The sequence below is a fragment of the Sceloporus undulatus genome, chromosome 5 (assembly GCF_019175285.1).
Source record: "Sceloporus undulatus isolate JIND9_A2432 ecotype Alabama chromosome 5, SceUnd_v1.1, whole genome shotgun sequence".
NCBI classification, from domain to species: Eukaryota; Metazoa; Chordata; class Lepidosauria; order Squamata; family Phrynosomatidae; genus Sceloporus; species Sceloporus undulatus.
In genome coordinates, this window is record NC_056526.1 from 64,945,162 (window position 1) to 64,962,072 (window position 16,911).

At 36.7% G+C, this 16,911-nt stretch overlaps 1 protein-coding gene across 6 annotated transcripts in view; it reads right to left on the reverse strand.

Moving 5' to 3' along the window:
• Positions 1-7,329: 7,329 nt before the first annotated feature.
• NRCAM (neuronal cell adhesion molecule) overlaps positions 7,330-16,911 on the reverse strand; it is a 183,765-nt gene continuing 174,183 nt past the window's right edge. For all 6 annotated transcript variants that reach the window (XM_042466811.1, XM_042466810.1, XM_042466812.1 and 3 more), the window contains one exon: positions 7,330-9,893. In XM_042466811.1, the coding sequence (XP_042322745.1) occupies positions 9,656-9,893 (238 nt within the window). In that variant the 3' untranslated portion in view covers positions 7,330-9,655. The remainder of the gene's footprint in view (positions 9,894-16,911) is intronic.

A 16,911-nucleotide genomic window follows, 5' to 3' on the forward strand; every position in this document is an offset into this window, starting at 1 on the left:
CTTGGAAAATAACACAACAGTCTTCTTCCTCCAAAATTCTTTGTTGTTTATTTTGGGCTGTAAATGTTATAGTTACTGCTTCTGTTATTGTATTAACTCTCCAGCAAGACATAATTGTGTCTGAAAAATAGCACATAGGTTGTAATGCTGCACAGTTTTTAGAAAATACATCCTACATTTGGGAATGTTACTCTTTTGCTGTTGCCGTTGTGTGCCTTCAAGTTGTTTCTGACTCATGAAGACCCTGAGGTGAACCTATCACAAGGTTTACTGGGGCTGAGAGCATGTGATTCGCTCAAAATTACCCAGTGGGTTTCCATGGCCAAGTGGACAATCAAACCCCGAAGTGTCTTACACTTAAATCACTACGCCTCTCTCTCCTGTTCCTAAAATATTAACTAGATTCAATATTAGCTTCATTTTACTAGTGACTATTAACATTAGTATAGAAGCTCTGGCACATTATGTGTATATTTTATGTGCTAGATGTGACTAAGACAAGTGTGTGTGTGTGTGTGTGAGAGAGAGAGAGAGAGAGAGAGAGACAGAGAGAGAGAATTTACTCTCTGCATGATGCAGACAGTAAAGCAAGATGCAAAAATAAAGTTACTAAAACCACTGCAGATTGTTATTGTTAATGGCCTTTGTATATATATAAATAAGAAATCTTTTTTATTTATGTCATTTTGATCATAGTACCCTCTGGATTTCAGTCCATTTCTTAGACTGGCTGGAATCCTATCTCAGCTATTTAGGGCCAGAACAGACTGGCAAAATAAGCTAGCTTCTTGGCAGCTTGGAGGCATGGTGTAAGCACAATGTTTCCATGGCAGCAGCTTTATGGCACTCTGGCGGCACACTGTTTAGATGCCACCCATCGCAGGAGCACTGAAAGAGCGGCTTTTTTCCAGCGCAAAACAGAACGTCATTTTACCAAATCTTTTTGGGATGGAAAAACAGTGGATCAGGGCCTTGGTGTGTGGTTGCCACAGTCTTGATCTGGCGATCAAAGGGGTGGTATGAAGCCACTCCTTTAGGGCTGCCTGTTTTGGCCCTTAGTTAAGTATGTTTAAGTAAGCAATCACTTCTGATCCCCCACCCAACCTGACAGAAATGTAATTCAACCACACTCCAATTGCCAACAAAATGTACAGTCAGACCTTCTTATATACAGATTTTTTATACACAGATTCAAGCATCCACGGTTTGAAAATGTTCAAAAATTATAAATTTCAAATATCAAATCTTGATTTTCTAATTTTTTTTTATAAGGGACACCATTTTGCTATGTCATTATATTTAATGGGACTTGAGCATCCACGGATTTTGTTATCCACGGGGATCTTGGAACCAAATCCCAGCGTATATCAAGGGTCCACTGTATCTCCTTATTGCCATGCAGTTGCAATCATGGTAATAGTATCAAAATTGTGATTGAGTAGCAATCACAAATATGTAACAGTTGTGGAGGAGTAAATTCAGATAATTGTTTCGTATTCATGATCACTACACAGGCACAATTGTGACACAATTATACCTACACTTCAAACCTACTTTACTTTATATCAGCAGCATAAAGAGGAGGAGATCCTTTCTTCCAGCAGTTGGAAGATGGCTGAATGTTTCCATCAGGGGCATCAGGCCAGAAGAGGTTGTTTAATTAAGTATGCAGTGGTTCCTCCACATTCACTGGGGTTAGGGTGAAGGACCCCCGTGAATGTGGAAAAAACACAAATAAAAAACCACTATTCTTTTTACATAAGAAAACACCTCTGTAGGAATCTCCAGGTCCTCCGGTGCAACTCTACAATTAACATCTGCCAGAGGTTGATTATAAAACCATGTTGAAGAACCTACAGTGCCCAGAGAAGTGTTTTCTCTAGGCAGTTCTAGGCTCTCCAGCACAATGTTATGGTCAATGTCCATCAGAGTTGTGCTGGAGGACCTAGAGAGAACATATTATTCAAATCTGCAAAAAACCAAATACACAAAAGTCAAAGCCACAAATGTGGAGGGTCAACTGTACTTAAGTAGCTGATACAGGATTCTGGCCACAGTCTTTAATGGCATCAATGTTAGAAACTCTGGCCACAGAAAGAGAAGAAACAGAAGAATCAGCTCTTGAAGAAGGTTCTTCCTGAAACTTGTCAGCAGGATAAATAGAAGTCCCTTTAACAATAGCACAGCTTTACAACATTTTGTCAACAACAACACTGGAGTACATTTCTCATTTAATAACTTGAGACCAACTTACCTGAAAGATTGCCTTCTGTATTTACCTACCTGAACTTCAGAGCCTTCTCAGAGTCCCTGCTTTGCATGCCTCTTCCAAAAAGCATGGCAAGTACCTCCTAAGGAGATGATCATTTTGGCTGCGGACAACCCTTTCTAGAGATATGCTCTCGTGCTTTTTTTTTTTTTTAAATCTCTTGGTACCTCCTTTACCAACATCCTCCTATGGAGCCCTTTTAAAGAACTCCCCTTAAACAAAAAGGCTGTGGGAGGTGATTGCATATTTTGGACTGCTTAAAGTGGTCATTTTTAAAGCTTGGTTTTTACAGTGTTGTATTTTTAATTACATTGTGTTTTATTTTATTTTTAATATATTTCATTTACAATACATCTGTATGGTACTGTATTAGGAGCCAGCATGGTGGTTTGAACGTTGGACTATGACTCTGGAGACCAAGGTTCGAATCCCAGTGCAGCCATGGGCAAGTCACATTCTCTCAGCTTCAGAAGATGGCAATGGAAAACGCTCTCTGTAGAAACTTGCCAAGAAAACCCCATGATAAGTACACCTTAGGATCACCACAAGTCAGAAACAACTTGAAAGCGCACAATAAAAAAGCTCTCAGCTCTACTCCTATTGCAGTCTACCACTGACATGGTATGCTTCAGCTTTATTCTCCTGTCTATAGGGACAGTCAGTTTGTCTTACAGGTCTGATACGTTATACTACATGTGAAGTAATTTGAAGACTGAATATGTTTTGGAAAATTATTAATCAAAATATATAGGATTAATATTGCTATGTTTATTTTATTTTATTTTTTGGTATGCATGGGGGGGGGGGGGGGGGAGCTTCTTTTGTGTATCAGGATCATGATGACCTGAAAGCCATATTTAACTTCAGATAATTTCTTGTGTTGGAGTGTCCTGTGGTGCCTTTTAAAACTTGAGTTTTACTGTATTGTATTTTTGATTACAATGCATTGTACTTTATTTTTAACATTTATTTTACAATTGCATAACGGTGGGAACAAAGGTATCAGCACCTATTTATTATAATTTATTTATGGTATTTATACCCCGCCCTTCAGCCCTAAAGGCTCTCAGAGCGGCTTGCATATAGTTGATAACTGAGCATTTCAGCTGTCTAAAATGGGGGTAGAGAACCCGGAACATATCAAATGTTAGTGTTGTGAAGAAGGGGATGTGGCCATTGGGGTACTCAAGGGCTGATTTCAAACCCTATCAGAGCCAGGTTCAGCTCTAGAACCTGAAATCCCATTCTTGGTGTAAAGCAGTTTCCTGTTTTTGGTTCTTATGTCATATGGAAATTGTTTCTGTATCTTCTCTTACCACCTAAAAGTCACTGAGATACTAATATCAAGAGGCAGATTATCATTACACTGACCTAATACCCTTAAACAGACAGACAGGCAGATACCAAATGAAATTAATGGTGTTTGACAACATGGTATTTCAGGGGGGGAAATGTTCTCTCCATCAAGTTATGAATGAAGGGATACTCAACTTGGCAAATATATCCTGAAAGGTTCTTTTACAAATTCTCTTTGAATTGTCAAACTATGTTTACTCAAGGGTTTCAGTAATATATTACATTTTAAATGGCTAACATATCATTATGAGCTGCAATGTTTGATACCTATGGGCTAGATACAGCCATCTGTTTCTGCAATATGTCAATAGTGACTCAGGCTCAATCTTCTGTGGAAAATGCTATTTCACTCTTTATGCTGGTTATTGTTCTATTGTCCTTTCTTATTAGGCACAATGAAGAGCTGCGACACATTTTGAAGCAGATGAAGTGTGACTGCTTAGCACAATGCACTACTGACCTATAAATTAGCAAGTGTAAGCTTGGCCCCTCTGCATGTCACAAGCCTAGCTGTATCATTTTTCCAGATTCTGCTTGGAGCACCACATCACCCAGTTATAAGCAAACATTCTGAGTTTAGAGGCATTTCAATGAACCATAAAATATATAAGCTAATTGGTCACGAACCTAAATTCCTGATCGAGAAACCAATCTTGCCGGACATATTTTTAGCTCTTGGCTCTTTTGTTCACACATTTAATGGCATATAATGATATATAATGATGTGATGTAATATGAGTGTGTGTGTATGGCACCTATAATGGCAATGTGGTGAACAGAATATTAAATTTGGATTGGAGAGTTATACCTCTATCTTGAAGATCATTGTGAAGGCCCTTGAACAGTGTTACTACAACGGTAAAATTCCACAGCCAGTGTAGCCTGGAGATAATGGGAGTTGTCAAGTAAGACTTCAAACTCTGGCTTTGGGCAAGTGACTCTCTCAGGCTAGAATACTCTGCAGAGGATACAGCAGGAAGAATCTCACTGGGTTGGATGATGGCCAATAAACAGAAGCTGAACACTAATAAGGCATATGTGTTGATTGACGGTCTCATGTCCAGGAATTGGATAAATATCCTATCCCATATAGGGATTACACTCCCCTTGAAGTAGCAAGTGCATAGCTAGGTGGTATTCTTGGATCAGTTTATTGGTCCTCATCCAACCCAAGTGAACTCTGTGGCTCAGAATGCTTGGTGCCAGTTTTGATTGGTGCAGCAGGGATGGACTTTCTTGGACAGAAATAATCTAGCCATAGTAATTCCTGCACTACTGTTAGGACTTTATGTAGGGCTGCCTTTGAAGATGCTTTGGAAGCTGGAGCTAGTATAAAACACAGCAGTTTGATTGTTGACTGGAATACCATATAAACATCATATAATGAGTGTTAAATGGCTGTCAGTATGGTTCAGGTCTGAATTCAAGATGCTTGTAATGATGTTAAGCCCTAAAAAAACCCCTCTCCCTTTAAATGTGCAAGCCAGAAGACTGAGGTCTGCTCAAAGGCAAGGAGTCCTCTCCTACGTTCCACCAACGAGGCCAATACACCGAATGAAGACACAAGAGAGGGGCTTCTCAGGTACCCAATGGTGCAATGACCCTCCTTTTGGAGGCCTATTGATATCAATGCTGGTTTCACTTAGGCACCAAGTAAAATCATGACTACTTATTAGTCTTTGGGCTTTACTGATTTATTCCAAATGTTTTGCTCAGAGTTTGTAAACTGTTTTAATCTTTAAAACCTGTTTTAACTGGTTAATATGTTTAATATGTTCTTAGTCTATTTGAATTATTTGTATAATTCTAAATTGGTCTAAATTGTTAGTACAGTCAGTTTCCAGTATCTATGGAATCAGTCATCTGCTTCTTGATAATATTATAAAAATATATAAATTCCAAACAGCAAACCTTAATTTTACTATTCTATATAAGGGACACCATTTTACTGTGCGATTGTATATAATGGAACTTGAGCATCCACAGATTTTGGTATCCATGGTGTGTGTGAGGGAGCCTGGAACCAAACCCCAATGGAAACGAAAGGCCCTCTGTAGTGATTTTACTTGATGCTGCCCTTAAATCTTTTGCTACAGGGTGGGATAGAAATATTTAAATAAATAAATAACATCATGTACTTCTGGAAAGAAGATACATATTAAACCAGTAAAAAAGGTGAGGAGCAGTAGAATACTTAATGAGATTGGGTGTATACTTTCCAGTCTCTGTACCTCCCCCCCTTTCCCAATCTTCCCCCCAAAGGTGAGCTCAGTTAACTGAGCTCAGTTAACCTTTTTTGGTTATTTGCCATAATAAATAAAATATTACAATGAATAACAATCACGAAGTCAAGTGATAACTAAGAAATAATACGCAAATGAAACCAGAGGGTAACAATAATCCAACACCCAGTAAAGTTCAATGACAAAGCATTAAATAGGAATAGAACTGCTCCTGTTATTGATTTGCCTCTGTGCCAGAAACCTCAAACAATAATAGACATGTCAGTATGTGGTGTTGGACCTAGGGTACCACATACCGACATGTCTATTATTGTTTAACTAAAATCAGCATACATACTTAATATGTAATGATACCACTTCAGGAAGTACTCAGCAATAAGATCTACTTAAGTCTAATTTAAGGAGAGAGTTAATTTTATTGTAATTGCAGTATATGCTCTTAATAGTGGACAATTATGGCAACCCTATAAGAGAGTTCTAAAAATACTGCTAAAAAGACAAATAAATATGTACTGGAACAACTTAAACTTGAACTCTCTCTAGAAACCAAAATGACCAAACTAGGGCTATCATTCTACGGCCATATCATGAGATAACGTGACTTATTAGAGAAGTTGATAATTTTTGGTAAAGTAGGAGGAGGTAGGAAAAGAGGAAAATAACATTACAGGTGGATCAATTAAATCAAAGAAGACAGAGCCCTGAATTTGAAAGATCTGACAGAGCTGTTGATATCAGGGTGATGTGGGGGGGGGGTGTCTCTCACTCATAGGGTCACTGGAAGTTTAAGTCAGTGACAACAACTCTATATATAATATGTTAATTCCCTTATAAAATATGGCCTGGCAATGTGCTATTATGCCTGGGACTAGATAACTTCATGGAATCTACTTCCAGGGAAGTCTGGATGGAGAGTTTCAAGTAAAGCAAGTGAGAACTGTGCTTCAGACACAGTAGTGGAGATAATAGGGGTTAGAGACATAACATTTGCAGAATGCAAGAAGATGGTTTTTGGTGGAAAGGAGGAAGGTATAAAGTGGGCTCTATGTCACCGCTGCGATTAATAAGTGAGCACTAGGGCAGTTGGATTTCTCTAACAAACATCCTCCCCCCATTATTAAGGCCACACAAGCACTATGAACTAAAAGAAATTCATGTTAAAAAGTGATCCAATCCTACTCATATGATGTTTCAATGTCTTTGGACAATTACAACATAATGCATTGGTATGTGGCAACATGGTTAACACAGCATATATTGTATTTCATTCAGCAATGTGTGCTGATAAATCAGGACAGAACTGGGTTTGGAAAAAGTTCCAGCACAGGTGTGCCTTACAAACAAAAGGGTGCTTAGAATTATACCCATCACATTTAGAATTATAGAATTTCATTTCACCACTTGGATATTTTGACCTACCGTATATCATTTAATGTTGTAGCATATAGACTGAAGAACAACTCAAATTTTAAAACCACATTTATTTTAATACAAAATGTGTTGCACCATTACAGAAGTAATCTGTGTATTTTCACATGCATGGATAAACTTAGCATCTCCATTTAACAGTCAAATTAAACTGTTCTTCAATACTGTTTGTAGGGATGTCCCCCCTTTTGTGCTTTTTCAATCAGTGCTGTATACCAGAGTATTTCTTAACCTTGCTTTTGCTTTCTTGGGGGAAAAAAGAGGGATCTCTGAAAATCTTAATACTTTTCTAATGTAAAATGTTGGATAGCTTATAAGACGAATTTTGCAAACTGTCCTTTACATACACAACATATGTAAGTAACAAAGTGTATGTTTTTATACAGAATATATGCTCCCAAAAAGTGTTGTGGCTCAAAGTAAAGCATGAGCGCACCCACTGATAATAATTGATGCAGCCTGGCAAGCATAGTTGCTGTGCAACCTCCATTCATATAAATAGGGCTTCTATGGATTTTGCACAACAAATTATTATAACTTACACAGTAGAAGGTCTTTGTTGATTGGCAAACGACCTGACAACCTGCAGCTTAAAACTGAATATCTTATTACCAATTTTTAAAAATTATATGTATTTTGATAGATGCTTTAAAATGCCATGCACTTCAATGGCAAGAGTACTTCTTACACAGTACAACCAAATGCATTTTTAAAAAATTTGTAACACCTATAAGCATATAGCATCTACACTTTAAGTGTATGTACAAATTCAACAAAATATCTACATATAAAAAGCTTACTTAAAATTAAACTTGATGCAAGTTATGAAAAACCAATTTATTGGCAAATGAAACTGAGCATTCCTTCAACCATAGGTTGTTATATAAAATTTCATATTTGGAGGTAAACCTTTTTTGTGATATAGATTGTGTGTGTCCATGTGGGGATGGTGTGGGGGTGGTAAATTCATAGCAGATGGCAGGTGTCATGTATAACCAAACTCAGCATTTGTCAAATTACTTGAATGCTTTAGCTCTTCAATCGCCATCTATACATTGCTTCATGACAAGCGTAAGAGTAAACATAGTAGCATCATGGTACTTCTGGGGGCTTGGAATTCTGTAGAAGGGTGTGTGCTATCAAGAGCATGGTGTATTAGACTGTTATAAGGATTTCAGTGTTTCCTAGTGTTAGTAAAACATACTAAGTCAGCCATTTTTGTGTTAACTGAATAAGGCCATGAAATCTGAGTTGCACTAGCTTCTCTATAGTTTATCTCCATAAACAAAATGAAACATTGTAATGAACATAGTATAACTTAAATAAGTTAACCTAACATATTTGGGCATTTAAAAATAATCACTTTACTTTGGCAATGACAGCATTTCATTGATCACACACTTACACCAGCTAAATAGGGGCACAATCCACTGGGGACATTTCTTTCACAAGCTACATCAAAATGCACAGAGCTGTATATGAGCTTTTCTGCAACTCTTTCATTTTGGTGTTAACTCAGAAAGGTTCCAGGTGGCTTATGGCCATTTACATTACATTACGGAATGCACATTGTTTAAAGGCACTGAATGTATTTTGCCCTGCATTTTTTCCTGGATTTTGTTTAAAAAAATTCATTTGAAATTTCACTTCCATAACTGTACAAATTCCAAATTCATTACAATGCGTATTACTGTATGCCCTAAAAAAAGTACATTGGATGTCAAAAATAGAATACTGTATTGCAGTAATACTTGATCAATTAGAAAGGCTATAAAGTAAGAGAAGCAAAGAGCAGGTATCAGGACCTCAGTAAGCATCAGCAAATGCAAGTGTCATACTTAAAAGTCATTTATCAATCATATACTGTACATACTGTTCCTAACTGTCTTGCAAAAAGACATAATGATATCTAGACATTAAGTCACCAATTTCACAACAATGTCAACGAAGACATTGAAGTTCTATATAATACTACTATAACACTCTGACAATGAAAATGGATTTTAGATCCAGGTATTCAGTTGAAGACTGCATAACAAAGTATCAAAATCATCATCAATGGCATAACTGGCTTTGTCTGGCACATATGCAGCACTCTGCATGCATTGCAACTGTACTTCCAGTATTTGTTTAATTGATGTTGCTCTTTTTTAGTTTTAGTATAAAAGCAAGGTCTCCAGTTTTGCATTCTGATTCATACTTACTGTTGTTAGTGTAATGGTTTCACCTACTTGTAGTTAGAGCACAAACACTTTGCTGTGTAGAACATGTTTCGTTCACATCCGTAACATGGGGAAGATGTACAAGTGCTTGGAAAAAATAATAGAAAGGTTGTAGGAATGAGGCAGAGTTTCTTTATTTAGACAAATGAATTCATTGCGTTAACTGGGGAAGGAGCCTCAGAACTTTCATTTCCTTCTGCAGGTTCTTTTTCTTTTTTACCACTATATTGTCCAATAAAAGAACCATCCTCATTGAACTGGCCATTGACCCCCTCTCCATAGTCAACTAAACTATCATCGCTGTCCTCCTTTTTCACAGTCCTGTCTGAAGGTGTCCTGCTTCCTTTTTTAAGAGGCTTGTGGTCATCAGCATCACTGGAAAAAAAAACCCAAGAAGTTAATTTTAACGGGGCAATTAATACATTAACAGCCTAAGACAAAAAAAAAGAGGTGCAAAATCAAGAATGCATGCAGGTTTTCGAAACATGTGTTTCACAGTTCTTTAGTAAACTCAATCACATGGTAAAGACAAATTAATACAATGTAACTGACATGAATATATGAAGCAGTAATGGTTTTAACACAGGATATCTCCAGCACTGGAAGTTTTCCTCACTGTGCATGGTTTCTTGGTGGGAAAAAAATCAGCTCCCAATTTTGAAGCAATGTAAAAAAAAATGCAAGCATTTGGTAGGGCCTTTTTTCTTCAAATATAAAGCTTATGGTGTGCTGTGAAATTAGTCTGTTAAAACTTCTTAATTCTTGATTCCGAAATATGAATGATGAATGAATTGATTAAATGAAAAGCATTGATTCTCCCCATTATTAGGAAAAATACAAGAAACTAAGTGTTGGGATTGGAGTAATTTGTTACATTACACATTCACCAGGTTTGAAATTTTAACCTTACCTTTCAAGAGACCTATATATTCCATTAAAAGGGTGCAGAAGAAACAAATGAAAACAGCCTAAGAAGAAAAGCAGAGTCCATATCCTGATAGTGATCAGTATTTAGTCAAATAAGACCCAGAGCTTAATTCAAAACATATATAAATAAATTTAAATTGCTGCTTTGAAAAGTCATTACCAGTTATGGAAGACATGCTTGCCTAATCTGGAGATAGTATTGGCAACTATGTAAAATCATAGTTTTGTGGCCTCACACATTTATGCCTTGACTAAAATATTGACCGTTTGTATCCTCTGAGGACATACACAAAAGACCTTAATTTCATACATTTTTAAATATTCCACAATGCAGGCATGCGAAGTACACTGCACTATGCTGCTTCACACAGATGATGGCAGTGGACAATATTTTTCAGAAGTTTAACTATGTAGGTAGATCAGCACCATAAGTTGGATTTACATGTTACATTGACATGTTACACTGTAGAACTCATTTCCACATTGCTAGATACCATGCAATTTGTAGTATTTTCAGGAAATCATCACATGGACTATGTGTACATATTCTCATATCACTATGGCATATCATTACCTTGAAGAATAATATTTGTTTGATGCCTATCCTGTTCATGCGACAGAGATGAACGACCCAAGTACATGGAAATCACTTCCACGTTGTTCTGGTAATATATGAATCAATTCTAAATTCAAAATTGCACAGGGGTGAAACATTTTTTGATCTGGCTAGTGCTCTTTGTCTTTTTGTCTACCATATCACTGTTGGCACAGATTCACTCAGGATACCATAAACTTCACTCTATGAAGGGCTGGCTTTTCACCCTAACTGCAGTGTTATACTTTGCCATACAACTAGTCTTGTACCCAACAAAGGGTACAAGAAGCTAAATTTGGAGTGCACACAAAGTAGTACACGTTCCATTGTTTGGATGAAGCCTTCAGAATTAATACACAGCTGGAGCTTGCTTATGTTCTGACCATGGCCAATGGGATGGTTGCTGGCACAACCTGTGATTGTGCAGTGCCACAGGTATGTGATGCATGATAATTTCTACTTCAAGGAAGATATATATGTGTGTGTGTGTGTGTGTGTGTGTGTGTCTTGTCTGATAATACTGCTCCCTGATGTAGCCTGCTACCTCCACTGACAACAAGGAAAATGTTGGAGATTATATACTATTAATGTTATGTTAGGCGGGTTACAAACCGCCACTTGGGACGTCCTCAGGACGTCCCAGTTTAAAAAAGGGGCGTCTCTTCCAGACGCCCTTATTCCTGTTACGGACTCTGTCCGTAACAAATGGCGGCGGCCGTTCCACACGGCCGCCGCCATCTTGATGTAACGGACACTGTGCGTCTGCACATTGCGCGGCACTAATGACGTCGCGAGTGCGCCATTGGCGCCTCACGGCGTCATTACCGCGCCGCCAGAAGAAGCTCAATTTTGGAGCTTCTTTTTTGCTCCGTAAGGGAGCCGCGCGGTTTGGCTGCGGCGGCTCCCTCGCGGAGCAAACAGCAGCGCCGGGAGACCGCTGCAAAGCGGCAGTTTGTAACGCTTCAATGATGCAATAATCTTGTAATGCAATAGGGGGCAACCTGTAGCCCTACAGAAGTAAATGCTGGACTGTAACTGAATTATTGTTCAACACTGATTGCATTACTGGTCACTTATGGCTGATAGGAATTGCATTCCAACAGAATTGGGAGTACCACCAAGTTGTCCATCTCTTTCTTACAAGTGAATGTTTGGCCTAGCAAAAGTCACCACTCCTTGCAATAGTCATAAAATCTTCTTTAAAAAACAAAAACAAAAAACAAACTATCTCATGGGTAAATTTAGCTCATCGCTTCCCAACGGAGGCATCCTAGGTTTTATTTCTTAGTCTCCACTGGGTTCAGAATCATCTGAGCTTCCAATTTCATGAAAAACAAAGGATCAAAGCTTTTATTGAAGACTCATATTTTTTATTTTTTATTATTAGAGGCAGATTTTTAAAAATCACTTTGAAATCTTTAAAATGTTTTAAAAACACAACAAGATGTTCACAGTGTCTCTGCAAAGGACTTTTAACAGGCTTCTGTACCATCAAAGAATGTTTACACAATACTTTGCATGGTTTTTAAATTGACAGTTGAAACCATCCAAGGCACTGTGTCTGTCCTGATCTACCTGTCCTGACATATTGTGGAAAAAACAACAACATGGTTCTGTTGTGAATGACAATGGCTAAGTTACGATACTCTCCTATACAACTGTTGTCTACAACATTACTTAAAAGATGATGGTATAACTGTACTTCTCTCACAGATGGAATATGAAAGCATCAACCCAGAAAGGAGTAAGGGTAAATAATAGGTTAGAAATTAATCACATTTAACTTGCAGAATCACCAGTTGTCTTAAAACAAGTTATAAGAATATTAATGTAGTCAAGAAATAGCTTACCATCCCATAGTACAATTCTTAGATTGTCCACTTTCAATTCTGAGTTCCTATGTAAACACTGCAGCTATAATTTTGTAATTATAGTTAATTTTATCTGTTTTAATATGTATAATATGTGATTTTATTGGAATACTTTTGATTATTCTAGAAGCTATCTTGCATCCCAACTCAGGAGAAAGCCAAGAAACAAAATCAATCAATCATTCAATCAATCAAATAAATTGTAAGGTCCATAGTAGCATATTATTCTTGAAATACAGTCAAGAATATGAGCTTTCAGTTTGCGCATCAGGTAGGTGTGTTTAAAAGATTTTTTAAAAAAATACATGATCCATAACAAAATCAGGAAAAATATTGATTTCTACTTAGGGAAAAACTGTTGGGATAATTAAAAATCCAAATTATTTTTCCAAAACTGAGCACATATGGTTTACTTCCATTCATGTCAATACAAGCTCATATATGTGTCTTTCATTTCCATTTCTCTACTTTTAAACAGCAGCAGAAAGATATCAATTTTAAACAATCCTCTTAAGAAAATCTACCAATTTAGATCCATCTGTACATTTCAAAAGTCATTGCCATGCAGGCAGACTCAACAGACGAAACAGTTAAAACAGCTGTATGCCCTTAAATACAAGTAGCCCACTAGGTATTAAACATTGCACTACTACACCATCCCCATATGTGCTGAATGTTTTCCAAATGTTTTGTTTTTCAAAAATAGGAGAATAAAGCTCTGTAAATTATTCTAAATGATTACTATCGTTGCAGATGATATTATCTGCAGACACTGTAAAGCCGACGTAAAGATGACAATATTCATTGAATAGTCTCTCGTGTGTCTGCAGGGGTTCAGTCATGCATACCTGAGCACTGATGTTAATGAAGAAATTCTTTGCACATGGTAGGCATGCCCATGAATATCTGAATATACAGTTGTGCTTTCCATTACCTCTATGTTTATTCTTCCACTTTATAGCCCTATATGACAATTAATATTTCATATATTAAAATGTACATAAACTGTAATTTTATGTGAAGGAAGCAATTATCACCTTTGAAGTGTAAGGGAAATATAGTCAATCCTCCACACCCACAGATTTTTTATCCATGGATTCAAGCATCCACAGCTTGAAAATATTCAAAATAAATAAATAAATTCCAAATAGCAAATCTTGATTTTGCTATTTTATATAAGGGACACCATTTTCCTAACCATAGTATTTAATGGGACTTGAGCTTCCACGGATTTTGGTATCCATGGTGGGTCGTTGATGTGTGCCTACTTGGAACCAAACCCCAGCGGATAACAAGGCCCACTGTACTTAATTAAATTACATTGTTTTCCCATCACATTAAAAAAAAAAAAAAGATAATGGCTTAATTCTTATTGTATTGTAATTTAAAACATGTAACAGAAGGATAAACTGAAAACCAGGAGTAATTCTTAAATCTGTTTAAAATTAGCTAGTTATACCTTTTAGCTCATTAGACTTCATATAACATGTATTAAAAATATAACTGAAACAGTATAACTGCTGCGTTGATAACAACAATCAGAGCACCACTACATAGATATATGGAAAATAATGCGAAGTCAGTAGTAGCAAGAAGATAGTGTTTTTAAGGTAAATCAAGACAGTTTACAGAACATGTGCAAAGCAAGATGCAGTCATATTCATGTCAAAGAGTGATTACAGCCCAAATGAAATAGTTAAGACCCAACTGTTGACTTACCAATGGATCTATGCACCAGTGGTTTGGACCACCACTGAAATGAATGGGCCTTAAAAAGAGCTTAATATATTTTTCTTATTCTATTTTCTAATTATATCAACCTATATTGCAGGAAGCTTTCAGGTGAAACAAACTAAGATAGGTTCCTCTTTGAAATGCATAGACTGCTAGCTTACCACTGTGTATATATAATATTTATTGTCTCTTAAGTAATGCAGGAGAAGAATATGACCATTCTGCTGTGTCCAAAATCCTTCAGAGCAGTTAGATTAGCAATATTGGTGCTTCTCAGATTACACGAAGAGGCAGACCAGCAATTTTTTCCCAGCATGCCAGGGACTGGTATCATATTTGTCACACATTATTATCATACTTCTTTTTACCACCAGTAATCCCACTGTGCACCAGCAGCCAATGTCTGACAGACCAGAGCCAGCCTACAGGCCATCATTTTGAATAGCAATGATCTAGACAACAGAATGATAAATTTACCAAGTGATTATACCCACGTAAGTAATATCATAAATAGTAATGTTTATGAACTGGAAATATGAGCAAATGAAGAGAAAATTGGCAATGATGATTTGCTGGATTCAAAACTTTGTTTTATTCCAGAATGATAAATCCACACACAGAACAATCCAACTCAATGATATAAGAGGTTCTCAGAGGCAATACATGCTATGATATCCATTTTTTCCAAAATGGGAGATAATAAGAGAGGAAATTAACCCAAAATGAAAATTTTGGTTTAAATGTTCTGAGAGCCTTCCATCTTTTGATAACTGTCTCTGACAGACACTTTCTGTCAACTAGCACACAATTTATTTATGCAGGAAACAATAGGAAACTGATTTTTGGGAGTGAATTCTTCTAGCCAAACCTACAAAACAGACAATTATCACACATATCCCTGTGCAAATACAGATAGATCTAAATTAATAAAAAAGAAAATTGGTATGAACTGTAAGGCAACGTCATCAGCATATGTTGAACATGGTCTGTAATAGCCATAAGGGGAAGAACCAAAGTGACTAGCATGCATTAAAAACAAATATATTTTTCATATCATATAGCCTTGTTTTGTAAAAGACATAATCAAAATTTCTCAATAGATCTAACATTTCCATTATCATTGAAAGGCTGTGATTTAGAACTATACTGATTAAGAAAATTCCCTAGATTCATTTCTGTTTAGAATATCATTTGTATAAAAGAATGTGCAACTCTTATCTCTACTTCTGTACACAAGCCAGGCTACTCTGGCATAAGTACATGCAATGGAATCAGAGCTGTAGGTGTCAGAGAACTCATCTTAGCCTTCCAAAGCTCATGTGAAGGAGCCTATATCTGCAACAGACATCCTCCGCACCAGCAAAATAATGGCATCTCCATGCATAACATATGTTTCATCATATGCATGGGGAGAGGGTATAATGAGCCTAAAAGGATCTCTTAATGTGTGGAGGGACATACAGTATACATATAGAAAGACCAGTAAATGTGACTAGATCCTTCTCATCATGTTTGAATGTACCATTGTCAATTTGGCTGACGTGACACTCTTAATGTGTGAATATTAGCTTGAGCAATCATACTGGTGTGTGTGTGTGTGTGTGTGTGTGCACGCGTGCGCGCCATGGCATAAACTCAATTTTATATGGAAGCTATATACATTCTGGATACCATCTCAACTTAAGCAATCTTTATTAATGACCATTTCAGTTTCACCCATCAACATGTTAAAAATCTAAGTTACCAAAGGATGAAATTTGGAGGGACATCAGCAATTTTGAAAGAATTCAGACTAGTAATGTTAACTAAAATTTCGTGAAAAGGTTATCTATCCTTGAAATTCTTCCTTGATTATTCATTCAGGAAAATGTGTCTATTTCAGAATGAAACTGAAATGCAATAGGGCATCATTCCCCTTCCTGAAGATTTAAGGAAGAGTCAAAATGTGCAACCTCATGTGAATGAAATTTTATATTCTGTAGCTGGAGTAAATTTTAGAACTTACTTTGTTAATAGATACATTTTTATCAAAAAGAAATCAATGGAAACTTTCAAACGTTTAACTACTAATTCAAAATGTTTTTATGTGCAAGACCTATGAAATAATACAGAGCAAACACTCCACAGATTGTTCTGGAAAACTACGCCCTGTCAAGAAAATGAATTCAACCAAATACAGCAATTTTTAAAAGCATATGCACTATATAAGACACTATAGAAACATGCACTTGTAAACACACACCAACTAAAAAACAGAAATGTCACC